This window comes from Podarcis tiliguerta (genome assembly GCF_965153285.1).
Source record: "Podarcis tiliguerta genome assembly, chromosome: 2".
Lineage (NCBI taxonomy): Eukaryota > Metazoa > Chordata > Lepidosauria > Squamata > Lacertidae > Podarcis > Podarcis tiliguerta.
Window position 1 is genome coordinate 4450285 of NC_139535.1, and position 17257 is coordinate 4467541.

General features: G+C 43.3%; 1 protein-coding gene across 1 annotated transcript; it reads right to left on the reverse strand.

Moving 5' to 3' along the window:
- Positions 1-11549: 11549 nt before the first annotated feature.
- Positions 11550-15288, reverse strand: LOC310672789 (vomeronasal type-2 receptor 26-like; the record flags this gene model as incomplete). Its single annotated transcript, XM_083430447.1, has 3 exons — positions 11550-12448; positions 13027-13153; positions 15112-15288. The coding sequence occupies 3 exons, from the start codon at positions 15286-15288 to the stop codon at positions 11550-11552; spliced, it is 1203 nt and encodes a 400-aa protein (XP_083286573.1).
- Positions 15289-17257: the final 1969 nt, after the last annotated feature.

The window sequence follows — 17257 nt, forward strand, 5'->3', positions numbered from 1 at the left end:
ATACTGTAACTATCCAGAGACAGGATTTTCTCAATCACTTTGTCAGGCAGGGACTCCAGAGTGTCATCTTCCCTGCACCTTCTCCTTCCCTTCACAGACAATATGTGCTTTGAATATGAACATTGAAATGTTTTATGCCCAAACAGAATCATAGAATTGAGCAATGTGTCAAAATCGTCATCATTTGCCCTTTTTTTAATACGAGTTAAGAAAGAGAAAAACCCATGAATGTGCAGGGGAGAAAGAATATTGTAAGACAAGTTCCCGGTGATGTCCCACAAAGCTGTTGTGATCCAGATTTTCCCCACAATGGGTCTTATATACATTTCAGCTATCCTTTGCAAAATACGTATTACATTAAAGAAGTAGCGCATCTCTCCATAGTAGACTAATACGTTGACTTTCTTCCACATGAAAGATATTTTAGAATACTCCAGTATTTGCTGATTATGTACTGGGATGCTAAGAGAGAAGGCAGCACAAATTGTGTTCCTGGTTAGCAGGGGCTTCAAGGTCCTCATGAACCTCTCTCCATTGTTGGTGTCTGGAGCAACGAGGCCAATCCAAGTCCAGTTGAAGTGCAGGAGCAGTTGGACTATCCCCAGATACTGATGCTCTTCTTTGGGGACCATTCGGTAGATAAAAGGGAACTGAGTTTTGTCATTAAGAGCATCAGAAACAAAACCATAACTGACCTAGTAAAGAACAGAAGAGATTAGTGTTGTCACCCACAACAAATTCCCAAATCCAGTACTTTGTACTTGCCTGAATTATAACTTTTCTCTGACATGGGAAACAGAGAAAAGACACAATTTCACGGGGCTAAGGAGCTTTACTCCAGGGAGTTTACGAACACACAATATTTAGTTGTTTGCTTTCAAAAAATGGTGACAGAGTCTTTGGAATGGGTTGTGTTTGCTTTATGTTATGCCCTGATTGCATTTTTTTAACCGCTTTTAGAACTTGTATCTTGTAGCAGTTTTATTTAATTGTATATGATCTCATCCTTATTTCTTCATTAAAGTGTCACATTTAAGAAGAAAGAACAGATTTTGTTAAAAGGAAAAGAACTCACACAAAATTACAATGAACATTTTTAGCTCACATTAGACCTATAATAGCCATCAGTTCTTCTATATAAAATTAAGCTCTAAAATTAGTTGCTATAAACCCTACAGATGTCTAAATAGATTGCTGAGGTATTTGTAGTAGAAGAAACACTGTAATCCTCCTCCTTATATCATCAGCTCACTTTTCTTTAGTGAGAAATGCGTGCAGATTTATCCCAAATAAATGTACAATCTTTGGAGAATAAATATAGCTTGACAACAACAACACATTTCATTTTGTGTTTATGATGGCACAATGCAAAATCATAACTATTTACTGACTTATTTCTATGTTCCATTTTTAAATATTAGAATTATTATTATTATTATATTATTATTATTATATTAGAATTCATTTGGGTTCTCCTCCCAGTTTTTTCTCCTCTAGTTGGTTCTGCATTTTTATACTGCATTCCCTGTATTTCATCATGGTCTAAACCACTAACCCTCTTGGGATTTCTGATCTGAAGGTCAACGGTTTGAATCCCCATGATGGAGTGAGCTCCGTTGCTCTGTCCCAGCTTCTGCCAACCTAACAGTTCAAAAGCATACCAGTGCAAGTAGAAAAATAGGTACTGCTGCAGTGGGAAGGTGCATGGAAATGGTGTTCCGTTGTGCCAGAAGTGGTTTAGTCCTGCTGGCCACATGACCCAGAAAGCTGGCTGTGGCCAAACACTGGCTCCCTCGGCCTGAAAGTGAGATGAGTTCTGCACCCCATAGTTACCTTTGACAGACTTAACCATCCAGGGGTACTTTACCTTTACCTTCCTAGATACAATACTAGTGAATCACAGAATTGTTGAATTGGAAGGGACCACAAGGGCCATCTAGTCCAAGCAGGACCACATTAGGAATGTAAGTCTCAAGCTTTTCCTTTACTGTAAATTGCTCTTACTTTTACAGGTTTGTCTAAGGTTTGCTTAGCCTGAACTCACAGAGTTTGTTTCAAAGGATGACATTCCATTGCCTTGTCCTGCACTTTTTTTTGTATTTTGCCTCTTGTTTCTTTAATGTTTCCTTTTGCCTATTTGTTCATTTGCATCTCATATGGCACTAGCTTTCATTACTTATCCCATTCTTCTGCCTTAATTTTGACAATTTCCTCAAATATCCTTCTCCATTTGCATCTGTGGAATCTTGTAGATTTAGCTAAGGGCTTATTGACACATGCCTTATCCCATTGCTTTTCCAATTTAGAGTGGGTTTTCTGTGGGAAAGGAGTAGGGAGAGGAAGAAATGCCCTGGGTCCATGCCTAAAAAGCACGGGAAAATGGAAAGCCACTCAGACCCATGCTTTCTAGCCATGGGATGAGAGGAAGTGTGGATGAGTCTAGAATCTCCTGAGTCATCTTTGGTAAGAGAGGGTTGAGGCCAATCTCTCCTTCTGCCTTAGAATCATGAACAACATTTTCACATCTTTCCAAATAAATTGCAATAACATTCTGGGATTTTTTCCTTCCCTCCTGACATTCATACCTGTGGGAATTTGTAGATGCTTGACATGATTGAAATATCTTTTGATTTGTCAGAATCAGCCCCTTCGATAACAGCCAATACTTTATTCCATGGTCCACAATAATAGTTTGGGATGTTTGGCTGCCCAGGGCAGAGCAGGTCCACCATGGCACCAGAAGTCATTCTGGCGTCGTAATAGTTGTCATAGATGTCATAGCCCAGGGTGAAGTTGGGGAAAATCCTGTGGTTCTTATTGACCTCCCGAACAGCAAACAAGAAGGACAGGGTATACCAGAGTGGCAGGAATCCCAACCTGGGGAAAAAGTGTGTGTTACCTTGACATTCTTTTCACACAGAGACCAGATTGTGTCATCCTTAGCTGTGATGGGGAAGCAGAAATCATGAAATGCGTCTGCAGCATCTGTACACCTGAGATCCATCAACCCCTTCCTGCCCAAATCTTAGAAGAGTGGGCTACAGTTTGCAGTAGATCAATTTTTGACATTCAGAATAAATCCGACCATTTCCCTCCAAATGGACGAAAATAGAAGACATAATTGACCAAGCAAAAGTATCAGAAATGAGGAGAGATGCCCGGCAGACAACAACATCTAGTTTCCATGAGGTCACATTCAGTTTGCATAAAGCTTTTACAACAGTAGGCACATAATGACTTACCCATAAGTTCTGGTAAAGGGAGGCTCATTGAAGATGCTTGGCTTGAACACAACAGGTATAGCGGATATGATCCCACTAATATGGTAGTCTCCTCGCCTGTACCAATTCAAGGGTGCATTGGGATCCCTTATCAAAGTCAATGGGCATTTTGAGTTCAGCATCTCCGGAGTTGCTTCAGGTGGTAGCAATAGCAACAGCAGAAGGTGAATTATGATGCACCTGCCTTTTACTCCAATCTCCTTCTTGAGTGCTATCAGCAACAGAGCTAGCAAATGACCAGCAGTCAAAATCTGCTTGGAAGACCCAGGCTGCAGCGACTTAATCAGAGAGAACATGCCTAGCACGCATAGCTTGAGAGCCAAAGAGGATTCAATTCAGGCCCATGTGGGCAGCATAACCCCACCCCTCCCTCAGTGGCACAATACAGAAGTATTTATGTACCAGTCTCTTCTGGCTGAGTCTGATGAAGTTACATCATGTTGTTGTTCAATGCTGGACGCAAATATGATTTTATTCCTCTTGAGTTTTGGCAAGACGATGATAAAGAAATCACCATTATTTTTAATAATTACATTTGCCTTTGCACCATGTTGAACTCCGTTTATAGCGCCATTCCTGAAGGAATACATGTTCCATAGAATCATAGAGCTATAGAATTGCAGAATGAGAAGGGACCCTGAAGGAGATTTACATTGTTGAGCAGCTGTCAGAAAGTTCTTCCTAAAGTTTAGTCTGAGTCTCTTTTCTTGTCACTTGAATCCACTGTTTCAGGTCCTACCCTCCAGAGCAGAAGAAAACAACCTTGCTTCATCTTCCATGTGACGACGCTTTAGATATCTGAGGAACTTCCCACTGCATTGTGGTTCTACTTGTGACATGGGCCAGAGAGGGGCACGGAAGGCTGGCATGACCTTTCCCAGCACTTCTGAAAGACTGACCCATGGTCCAGCAGTGGGCCTCAGTGCCACAGCCCACCCAGTGCCTCCTAATTCACCCGCCCTGCCCCTGGGCCACACATAGCTCTTTGGTTGGACCAAGGGCATTACTGGCAGTTTAAAGGGGCATAAAGGTGTCCAGGAGACAGAGAGGCTGAAGGAGGGCAAGGGTTTAAAGAAGGAAGGGAGATCTCTCTGCTCTGAGGCAAAAGGCAAGAGGATGTCTTGTGGGAAATTAGGATGAGTGATAAAGGGTTAATATCTAGAATTACAACAACTTGGGAAAATAGAGTAAAGGAATAAGAGAGGGGGAAAGGAAGAAAAAGTGAATATAAAATGAGCAGGGAAGAAAGATGACAGTTTTTGGAGGAATATGATACAAACTGAAAAGAAATGGGAAGACAAAACAAGAGTAGACAAGTAAAATGTGATATGAAATGTGTGACAAGTAATATGTGATATGAAATAAAAAGCCTTTTCCGCTTAGTGCTTTTGAATGCAAAGATTCTGTTTAACTTGTGGAGACTGAGTCACAATACTAGTCCCTGAGTCATTAATTGCTGCTTGATTATGCCAAACTCTGCCTCCATCTGCCACAGTTTTGTCACTGGCTCCTCCGGCGGACCTGCCGTTTTGTGACCTCACTAAGTTTCAGCCCTGTGATTTGGCCCCTACATGAAAGTCAGGAAAGACGACTGTTTCTGGAGCTAAACTGTGGAATGCTCCCCCTCCCCAAATGTTCTTGCTGCCATCATTCTCCATTTTAGGTTGCAGGTTAAGATACTTCCATCTATACTTGCCTTTGGTAAATAAGCTGGCCTTGACCGTGGTGCTTAACTTTTAGTGGGATAGGGTAGGATTTCTTATTATTATATCTGAGGCTGAGCATTTTAGAAATTCTTTTTTGTCACTGGCAACGGGAGCTCACCCCATCGTGTGGATTTGAACCGTCCATGTTGTGATCGACAAGCCCAAGAGGTTCAGTGGTTTAGACCACATCTCCATCAGCTGTTTCAGAATCCATTGGCCAGATTGATGACCAGGACAGGGTGACCTGAGCATGTAACACCAATTCTGTCATGACTGCAATGGCTACATTAGTTGACGGGCTCTATCCAAAGTCCTAGTTTTGACTTTAAAAGCCTTATGAGGGTCAGGAGTCCACGCCCTCAAGAACTACCTCTCCCCACATGAATAGACCCAGGCCCCGGATCATCACCAGAGGGTCTTCTTCAAGTTTTCCCTTTGCCGCTGTGGAATGCTCTCCTCAGCGAGTCTCACCTGGTGCCATCTTTATTTTTCTTTAGCCACCAGGAAAAGACTATTCTTTTACCTGGGCTTTTGGCCTTTGATTTGAAAAGCAGCACTGCGCCATCTTTTAGTGGGGCAGGATTTCTCAGTTCCACCTTCTAATTGGATAGCTGTGTTTTTAGGCTGTAAATTGCTTTGGTTAACTCTGGTTTTCTTCTTTGGCGATCACTCGTAGCCGAGTAAGATTGTCTTCCATAAACACGGTTTTAACAATGAGTCTGTAAGTGACTGTGGAGGCCAATAGTAGCCCTATAGTTAACAGAAAGATGGACGGCATAAGGAGAAGGGGACGACAGAGGACAAGATGGTTGGATAGTGTTCTCGAAGCTACCAGCATGAGCCTGACCAAACTGCGGGAGGCAGTGGAAGACAGAAGTGCCTGGCGTTCTCTCATCCATGGGGTCATGAAGATTCGGACACAACTAAACGACTAAACAACAACAACAAAGTTAACAGAACCATTGCAGTACAGTGCCTTCTTCTCCCAACCCACACAGCCTTCATATGATTAACTACTAATAGATCTAGGAGAATGAACAGGGCAGAACCTCTCCAGAAAATGGTGATCAAAGTGACCAGGTTTTTCCCAATCTGCTATCCAGGCCTAAAGCCAGACTGCAATGGGTCCAGACTGGGAATGGGGAACCTTTGAGCTCCCGGTCTAACTGAATGTTGGGAGATTCAGAATAGATAAGAGAAAATATTTATCCAGGCATTGCTTAGCTATACTACAGAACACGCTCCCACAGGAGGCAGTGATGGCCATCAGACCAAGATGGCTTTAAAAGAAGATTAGACAATTTCATGGAGCAGTAAGAAGCTGTTGATGGCTGCTGGTGGGTCTTCTCTGTCTCCACAGTTGAGGCAGCAATGCCTCTGAACACCGGTTGCTGGAAACCACAGGAGGGCAGAGGGCTCTTGTGCTTGAGCCCTGCTTGTGCGTTTCCCGTAGGCTTCTGGTTGGCCACTGTGAGAACAGGATGCTGTGCTTGATGGGCGGTTGGCCTGATCCAGCAGGCTCTTCTTATGTTCAGGTGTTGCTGAACTACAACTCCCATCAGCCCCAGCAAGCATGAGCAATGGCCTGGGGATGATGGGAACTGTAGTGCAGCAACAGGTGGAGGGCCACAGGTTCCCCATGCCTGGTCTAGATAAATTTGCTTCATCCATTTGGCCACTGTGGAAAATGGGATGCTGGACCACATTGGCCTTTGGCCTTGAAGCAGAGCACCTCTGATGAGTTCTTGAGAAGTTACTTTTTCATTTTGGCCTTGGTTCTAACTTTACATTATCGGTTGCAAAGGCAATCTTTGCAGAGAAATCCCTGGAGCTTTGGCGAGAAGACTATAATTACATAATTAGGTACATAATTAAACATCTCCTCCTGTATTCTCCTGGACTGATCAAGGAGCAGGTGCAGAACTTGAGGAAAAACATGTTTGGGAGAAATCACCGCTGTGTAGCCTGACATTTGACAAAACTTGCTAAAGAAATAGTTTTTAGAGGATCAATAGATATATCATTTATTAATGAATATTTGAACTATCAAATATCTGCACCCCATGGATGACCAGATGGGGGCTGCCCATCCTCCTCTCTTTTGTTTGTAGGTGACCCCACCTTCTCTGCCCTACCAGTGAACCTAAGATCACCAACTTTGATATTAGGGAGGGGCGCACTAGGATTAAGAGTCAGAAAATATGGATTTGTTACACCTGTACACTTAAACATTTACACATCTAGGAAAGGTCAGTGGTAGAGGTTTTTTTTTATGGATAAGGTCCCAGGTTCAATCAGACCTGATTCTTCTCCTCCCCAGTTTAGCTTCATGGCAACCCTGTTACACTGAGAGGCAGTGACCACCCAAGGTTACTCAGTGAGCTTTATGGCTAAGCGGGGATTTGAACCCTGGTCTACCAGGTCCTAGTCCAACAGTCTAACCACTTTACCACAGCATGCATCCCGGGGACATGGCGCGCCAGCCGCAGGGCATGGTGTGCATCCTGGGGGCATGGTGCAGCACCCGCGGGGGCGTGGCACCCGTTGCGGTGGCGGATGCGTGTCACGTGTCCGGGGGCAGGCGTGATGGTACCCCCCCTCCCCGATGGTGCTGGGGTGGTGCTCTCCCCCCACCCTCCCGTTTCTCCGCCAGTGTATCTCCTTCTCCTTTCCCTCTGGGAAATTTCAAAACTCTCCACCCTGCTTTCTCTCACTTCCTCTCCCTCCCTGATGATATAAGAATTAGAGACCCCATTAAAACTTTATTTTAATCATGTTTCAATGTTTCCCTTTAATTGTATTTAACCTTTCAGAATGTATTTTGGAAGATTTTAGAATGTATTAGGCTTGATTTTTGTGTGTTCTGCATTTGTGAGTCTTCCTCCACTTCTGCTCTCTCCTCTCTCCTGATCTACCTCTGAAAGTGGTACAAATGGCAGGATGTTTTAGCACCAGAGTGTAACTCAGCTATCCCTGAAGCTATCTGAGACCCAGGAAGAGGATTTTATCATGCTCTTCCCTCACTGAAGGCTAGGTTGCCAGGATAATGCCAGACACCCAAGACATAAAATGGTCCAATGGCCTGGGCACACGAGGACCACTTCAAGGTGATGTGGGGGGTGAAGATACCAGGAGGGAGCCATGTGCGCTTTACTTCTCATGACCTGTGACCTTTCCTGATATATGTGAAGATTTTTTAATGATTATTTGCTATGTTTGAAATACTATATGAGCTTTTCTTCTGAAGTGCCTGGAGGCAGACCTTCTCAACTGGCATGTTGAGTTGAGTGAGTTCTGTCCTATTACAATAGCTATAATAAACGCTGGGTTCCCAAATCCAGATGCTGGACTTGGAAATAGTTTCCTTGGTTCTGTGGTTTATTCAAAAGGTTCCTCACCTGGGTAACAAACAAGGTGAATTCTTACCACACTGAGATTCCCCTTCCACCCCCAAAAAAGTGTGTGCACACAAGGGTGTGTATGTTAAAAGCAGACTAGAAGGACCATTTGTGTTTGTGAAAAAATAAGGGTGGGTGTTAAGAAGCTAGGGAAAATCTATTAAATGTTTTGGAGGATCTCTTGTCCATCTGTTCTCTCCACATCTGGAAACCTGTTAAGATATTGTAAGTCCCCATATGTTGTCCCTGTTAGGATATTTCCATTCCACCTTAAAAGGTGTCACAGCCTGCGCATTTCCTGTCTCACAGGATGTTTCTGTTGTGTCTTTGCTTTCGTTTCTCTCTCTCTCTGCAGGAACTCTCAAGCAGGCAGTCATGTTTTTCTTTGTTCTGATCAACGCTGAATAAACTTATAAATAATGCTCTCCTGACTGCATCTTTCGCTGTGTGCATATCTGCTGATAGAGCGTGCTCGGCTCTGGAATGTGGGAAGCTATTTCTGGAGCTCGTGTCGCTAATTGCTGATACTGCGTGTCTACGGGAGATCAATGGACGTCCGGAGACGGCGTGGAGTCGAGATGGACTTTGTCTCCCTGGCAGTATCCCAACAGTCCCTTCCCCAACCAGCCTAGGAGAGGTAGCATGGCTTTGTCAGGGGAATGCTGTGGACATAGCGTATCTTGATTTCAGTAAGGCTTTTGACAAAGTTCCCCATGATATTCTTCTGAGGAGCTGATAAAATGTGGGCTGGATGAGATTACTGTTAGGCTGATTTGTAGCTGGTTGGCTGGTTGTAGCTGGTTGGCTGAGTAAATCCAAAGAGTGTTCATTAATGGTTCCTCGTCATCCTGGCAAAAAGTGACAAGTGGGCCCCTTGCTGTTCAATGTATTTATAAACAACTTGGATGAAGGAATTGAGGGGTTGCTAATCAAATTTGCAGATGACACCAAACTGGGTGGGGTAGCTAATGCCGCAGAAGAGAGAATCAGAATTCAAAATGATCTTAAGAGAGTGGAGAACTGGGCCCAAGTTAACAAAATGAATTTCAGCAGGAGGTGGGACACCTGGCTTACGAGCAGTACATGTGAAAAGGATTTAGGGATCTTAGTGGACCACAAGCTTAACATGAGTCAACAGTGTGATGCAGCAGCAGCAAAAAAAGAAAAGAAAAAAAGGGGAAAAGCTAATGCTATTTTAGGCTGCATCAACAGAAGCACAGTGCCCAGATCAAGGGAAGTAATTGTTGCTGTTTAGTTGTTTAGTCGTGTCCGACTCTTCGTGTCCCCATGGACCAGAGCACACCAGGCACTCCAGGAAAGTAATAAAGGTAAAGGGTAAAGGGAGCCCTGACCATTAGGTCCAGTCATGAACGACTGTGGGGTTGCGGTGCTCATCTTGCTTTATTGGCCGAGGGAGCCGGCGTACAGCTTCCGGGTCATGTGGCCAGCATGATTAAGCCGCTTCTGGCGGACCAGAGCAGCGCACAGAAAGGCCATTTACCTTCCCGCCGGAGCGGTACCTATTTATCTACTTGCGCTTTGATGGGCTTTTGAACTGCTAGGTTGGCAGGAGCAGGGACCAAGCAACGGGAGCTCACCCCCTTGTGGGGTTTCGAACTGCTGACCTTCTGATCGGCAAGTCCTAGGCTCTGTGGTATAACCCACAGTGCCACCCGGAGGGAAGCATTCACCACCCCACGAAGCTCATCGCCCAGCCCTTCCCGGCTAGCTTTTATAAGCCAGGATGGGCAAGGATCAAGGAGACACGTGGTTGGTTTCAAGATCAACACCCTAACAAGGACAGAGATCAATGCATCCCCAAAATTATCATCTTCCTGTCCTATGATGAATATCTGGGGACCCTCTTGGCTTCCACTGCCCTGTTTTTGGCCTTAATCACAGGCCTTGTTTTAGGAATATTCATTAAATATCTTGACACTCCCATAGTCAAAGCCAACAACAGGGACCTTTCCCACATCCTCCTTGTCTCCCTCCTCCTCTCCTTTTTGTCCTCCTTTCTGTTTATAGGCCGGCCAAGGAAAGTGACCTGCCTTCTCAGGCAGACAGCCTTTGGCATCATCTTCTCAGTTGCTGTCTCTTCTTTGTTGGCAAAAACTATAACCGTTGTGCTGGCCTTCCTGGCCACTAAGCCAGGAAACAGGGTGAGGAGATGGCTGGGAAAGAGTCTGGCTAATTCCATTGTCATTTCCTGTTCCAGTATCCAAATTCTCATCTGTGTCATCTGGCTGGGTACCTCTCCTCCATTCTCAGACTCTGACAATATTCTGCAATATTCAGGCAACTGGGCCTCACGTGTAGACACATCTGTGGCTGAGAGACCCTACTGTCCACTTCAAGCTAAATTTTCCAGTTATTTTTCACGAAACTAATGATCTTTTGAATATTTATATAGCAAATAAGGATACATTAGGCATGTAAACCTCAAGTCTTGCCTTTACTGTAAATGTCACGTACTCTTTTCTCTTGTGTTTCTTTATCCTGAGCTCCCAGAGTTTGTCTCAAAGCTTATGACACTTCACTGCTCTATCATGTACCCTTTTAATTTCACCACTTTAGTCTTTCATATTTACATTATATCTCATGTGGCACTAGCTTTTATCACTTCATTATTTGTAATTTCTGTTTGCATTCTCCTACATGAATGTTGACAAGTTCCTCAAAGACCCTTCTCCGTGATCCACACCATTTATACCTGTGGGATCTTGTAGAATTAGCTAAAGCTCATCCACACTTCTCCTTGTCTCACTGCTTTCCACTGGGGAACTCTCTTGATATGCACAACAGGAAATAAAGAGATACCAATGGAATGTGTTTCTTTCATGTTGAAAAAAATGCATAAGTAATTTATTTGTAATATTATCTAAGAATTTTTTATTTTCTTAATCAACAGATTCATTATTATTGAATTGCAATAAGGATTTCTTATTAGGAAAAATATATAAACAGTATTCAGAAAAGAATTCATCAATAAGGTTTAGCAGGAGAAAACTGAATGGATGGAATATGATTCAAATGATAATTTTGTGTTCTGATTCCCAAAACAATAGCTTTTCAGGAGGTACATTCCCAACTCATGTGTCCTGCCTTTATGCTGGCTATCAATTGCAAAAACCAAAAACATATTTTAGGAATCAGGTGCCATGTTAAGTCTTTGTAGTCAGGTGCTCCTTTGTATTCAGACTAGGCCTGAGTACAATAATGTAGCACTTGGGCATGAAGATGCAGCCCAGAAGCCCAGCACTGGAGGCCAACATAGAGAAGATCTGCACAGCCACCATGTACTTCCCCTTGCTGCTCAGGTAGGTGGGCACAAAGGACACCCAAACACTGCAGAAGACCAGCATGCTGAAGGTGATCAGCTTGGCTTCATTGAAGGCCCCAGGCAATTTCCTGGCCAGGAAAGCCACAGTGAAGCAGATGGCAGCCAGGAAGCCCATGTAGCCAAGGACAGTGTAAAACATGGCAACAGATCCTTCATTGCATTGCAGGATGATCTCTCCAGCCTGGGAGTGCATGTCTGAGTCTGAGAATGGAGGAGAGGTACCCAGCCAGATGACACAGATGAGAATTTGGATACTGGAACAGGAAATGACAATGGAATTAGCCAGACTCTTTCCCAGCCATCTCCTCACCCTGTTTCCTGGCTTAGTGGCCAGGAAGGCCAGCACAACGGTAATAGTTTTTGCTAACAAAGAAGAGACGGCAACTGAGAAGATGATGCCAAAGGCTGTCTGCCTGAGAAGGCAGGTCACTTTCCTTGGCCGGCCTATAAACAGAAAGGAGGACAAAAAGGAAAGGAGGAGGGAGACAAGGAGGATGTAGGAAAGGTCCCTGTTGTTGGCTTTGACTATGGGAGTGTCAAGATATTTAATGAATATTCCTAAAACAAGGCCTGTGATTAAGGCCAAAAACAGGGCAGTGGAAGCCAAGAGGGTCCCCAGATATTCATCATAGGACAGGAAGATGATAATTTTGGGGATGCATTGATCTCTGTCCTTGTTAGGGTGTTGATCTTCTGGACATTTGGTGCAGTGGTCTGCATCTGGAAAAAGAAGAGTGTCTGCTCGAACATTTTCCTGCAGAATAGCAAAAAAAGCAAGTCAATTTTGAATCCAGCCAACTTCCACAAATGGAAACAGTGGTGGGACTTGCTATTTCTGCTAATCAACACAGAGAGTTGGTCCAGTCTGTGTAGGTCCCTCGTGCTGATAACCTCTTATTCACCTCCCAAGGAAGAGCTTGGAGTGATCACGAAGCTCCGAGTTGTTAATTGCAGCTACTTTTGATCTCACCCCAGCACCAGGTGTTGTCAGATGGGTGTAATTTACAGAAAAAAGTACCTTGGAGGAGCATGGACTGGAATTCTGGTCTTCCCAGTACAAAGCAAACATCCTAGTTACTTTGCCACACTGACTGGTTCAAGGGAGCCTACCAGATGCAGCAACACTGCCTAACTCTTACATACTCAAGGCTGTCTCAATGGTACCTGGAAAGCTTTTTAAGACTATGTAAATCACTGTTGAAACTTTATTAAGTTCAGCCATAAGATTATACTTGAATATTCCTCAACCAAGGACATATATTGTTCTTTTTGCTACACATTCCTCTGAAGTCTCCTACCTTCCTGAGTGGAGATTGTCCCTTCTGCACATGGAGCACAACCATGGCAGCAAATGGGTTTCCCTTCCTGAACCTTCTTGGCATATCCAGGGCGACAGCTTTTGGTACACCTGGACTGAGGAAAAGTCTGACCAAAAAGAGAAAAAAGCATCAATGAAAGATTGTTGCCAAGTAACTTCTGGGCCAGTGTACAGTCTCAGTCTGTGTGGAATAGACACGGATTTGTTGTGGATTCTTTTTTTGATCCATGAGACAAAACGGAGGGTCATAGTCCTTGGGACACAGTTGAAGCAGAAATAGACAATAACAGAGAATTACATGGAGACTGTATTGGCCTTCGGTTTAGGAGTCCGAGCTGTCTGTCATTATTACAAAGTTCTAGGGAGCACAGTACAAATCTGCTGTCATGGAAACCATTTACAATAACAAAATCCAGAGAAACCAACAAGCTGAAACAGAAAGGTATTTGGAGCAGCAGTGTTGTGCTCAATTCTGAAGTCTGGCATGCTTTCTGACTACTGCAAAAGCCATGCCCCAGTCATAAGCCAACCTGCTTTTCCATTTTCATGTTTCTTATTTTGACTTTCCTCCATTTATCTCCTCCCCTGTTTTGTGTTAGCCCATTAATTGGAGAGGCAGAAGTTTTATTGTTGTGTTTCCCAACAGAGTCTCAGAGGTTAACATATCACTAAAAGGGAATACAATGCAATGAATGGGTTTTCCAAACCTGGTTGAACAGTCTGGACCACGCAAGAGCCTCTTGGTCAATGGTGAATTTTGGGCCTGAGAATCCCTGTCTGCTTATGCTCCCAAATTTCACGGCACCAAAGGACTTGTTGAGAAATGGCACCCAATTCAGAACGTCAGATTCGACTGTCAGCTGCCCATTCTCATCCAAATACACTCCTTCCACGGAAGTATTGTAAAACTGAGAGCTGCCCAGGAAATGGTGAAACTAGAGTAGCAAAGAAAACATGCACATTTTTTAAAAAAGAAAACCATCTGGATAACCTGGCCTAATTAATGAAGGAGTTAGTAAAGACTGACACAGGGTGTGTGTTTGGGCAATGGCTCTGTGGCCCATTGTTTCTGCTTCAGCCTTTTGGGACAGATTAAAGCCATGAGATGCGTAAGTTTCATTCCACACTCGTGGAAGAACTCTGCATGCATAAGCTTCCTATTTGTCAAAGTAAGGTTGTTGGGAGTAGTGCGTAGACATTAGCTTCCTTGCTACTAATTGCAGGAAGCCTTGCTAAGGGATCATGTGTCAAAGTGGAGGCAGATTGTCTTCTCAACAGCAAAATTAGGATGTGGGTAACAGTACAGTAAATGGAGGAAGCTGAGCCAGTGTTGAGGAGAACCCGATTTAACCCGATAATGGAATTCATGGTACTGATCCCTGTTATCAGCAGATCAGTTGAGACCACTGCAGTAATCAACAACAAAAACAACTGTCTTTGAACAGGTGATTGTCCTGGTCAGCAGAGATATTGGTGAGGTAAAAAGGAATACCTGCCCAGACTGTATCCTTTGATATTTCAGCCTGTTTTTAACCTTCGCCACCATTTGATTTGATGTGGACGACAGCACAGCCCTTATGGCCCGGGCCAGAGCAAGGACAAGGTAGTATATACTGTAGTTATCCAGAGACAGGGCGTTCTCAATTACTTTGTCAGGCGGGGACTCCAGAGTGTCATTTTCCCTGCACCTTTTCCTTCCTTTGACAGACAGTATGTGCTTTGAATATGAACACTTAAATGATTTCTCCCCAAACTGCAATATAGGATATAAAAACGTGCCAGAATTATCATAGTTTGGCCTTCTTTTAATACGAGTTAAGAAAGAGAAAAACCCATGAATGTGCAGGGGAGAAAGCAGATCATAAGACAAATTCAAGGTGAGATCCCACAAAGCTGTTGTGATCCAGATTTTCCCCACAATGGGTCTGACATGCTTTTCAACTATGAATTGCAAAATAGATATTGAACTATAGAAGTAACGATTCTCCCCATAGTAGACTAATACATTGACTTTGCTCCACATGAAAAATGTTTTGGAAGGTGACGGTATTTCCATATTCTGTACTGGGATGCTTAGTGAGAAGGCAGCACAAATTGTGTTCCTGGTTAGCAGCGGCTTCAAGGTCCTCATGAACCTCTCTCCATTGTTGGTGTCTGGAGCAACGAGGCCAACCCAAGTCCACTTGAAGTGCAGGAGCAGTTGGATTATCCCCAGATACTGATGCTCTTCTTTGGGGACCATTCGGTAGACAAAAGGGAACTGAGTTTTATCATTAAGAGCATCAGAAACAAAACCGTAACTGACCTAGTAAAGAACAGAAGAGATTATTGCCTACAGAATCCCAAACATAGTACTTTATATTGGCCTGAATGATAACTTTTCTCTGACATGGAAAACAATATCCCAGGGGAGCTTAACAATATACCATATTTTATTGTTTGCTTTCAAAAAAAGGTGACCGAGTCTTTGGAATGGGTTGTGTTTGCCCTGATGGCATTTTTGTTGTTGCTTTTACAACATGTTTCTTGTAGCAAATTTATCTAATTGTATTATATGATTTAATCATTATTTATTCATTAAATTATCAAAATTTATGAAAAATAGATACTGTTAAAAAGGAAAAAGCTCACACACAATCACAATGAACATTTGTAGCTCACATTAGACCTATAATACCTAAAGTATCGATTCTCCACATGAGTCAGTTTCGTGTTTGGAAATTAGTCAAATTTATTTTTACTAGACATTATATTTCAGATCTTTCTAGGCATTCCTTGAAGTATTGCAAAACTCAACAGTTATCCCATGTGTTGGAAAGGATGTTCCACTACAGGGACATATCAACATATGTGTTTGGAGTGTCACAAAATAAAAAGTTGTGGGAAAATGTGTTGACAGAATTATCCTTTATTCTAAGGCAGACAGTACTCATGGCCCCAGAACTGGCTCCGCTTAACTTGTATAGACACAATAGGTAGCAAATTAGAAACCAAGTTTTTTGCCTCATGTTTATTGAATGTTTCCTTTTGCATAATTGTTCATGTATATCACACATGGCACTAGCTTTTATTATTTAGTTATTGTTATTTCAGTTTTGATGGCTAGGAATCCACATAACTGAAAGATTCCATTCTCCTGCATGAATTTTGACAATTTCCTCCAAGACCCTTCTCCATGATTCACACCATTTATATCTGTGGCTCAACTATCTTTATACTGAAGACTCAACTAAGGGCTTATCCACACTTCCCCATGTCCCATTGCTTTCCTTGGGCAAAATCACAGATTGGTGCTTTTTTCTGGTTTAGAGGGAAAGAACAGATTTTCTGTGGGAAAGGAGTAGGGTAAGGGGGAAATTCTCAGATCCATGCCAAAAAAACCACAGGGCAAATGGAAAGCCACTCAAACCTTTGCTTTCTAAGTGTAGATGGGTCCAGAGTCTCCTGAGTCATCTTTGCTAACAGGTGGTTGAGGGCAAATTCTCCTTCTGCCTTAGAATCATGAACAACATTTTCACATCATTCCAAAGAAATTGCAATAACATGCTGGGACTTTTCCTTCCCTCCTGACATTCATACCTGTGGGGTTTTGTAGATGCTTGACATGGTGGAAATATATTTGGATGTGTCAGTGTCAGCCCCTTCAGTAACAGCCAATACCTTATTCCATGGTCCGCAATAATAGTTTGGGATGTTTGCCTGCCCAGGGCAGAGCAGGTCCACCATGGCACCAGAAGTCATTCTGGCATCATAATAGTTGTCATAGATGTCATAGCCCAGGGTGAGGTTGGCGGAAAGCCTGTGGTTCTGATTAACCTCCCGAACGGCAAACAAGAAGGACAGGATATGCCAGTAGGCCGGGACTCCTCTCCTGGAAAAAAGTGTGTGTCATCTTGACATTCTTTCCACACAAAAACCAGATTGTGTCATCCTTGCCTGTGACGGGGGGCAAAAATCATGAGATGCTTCTGCAGCATCTGTACACCTGAGATCCATAAACCGCTTCCTGTTCAAAGGTTAGAAGAACGGGCTATTCTAAAGCAAAGGTCTCACTAGTGTGGGTGAGAGCACACAGTTTGCAGTAGATGACTTTCTGACATTCAAAACAAATCTGACCATTTCCCTCCAAAAGGATGAAAATGGAAGACATGATTTACCAAGCAAAAGTACCAGAAATGAGGATAGCAGACAACAACATTTGGTCTCGATGA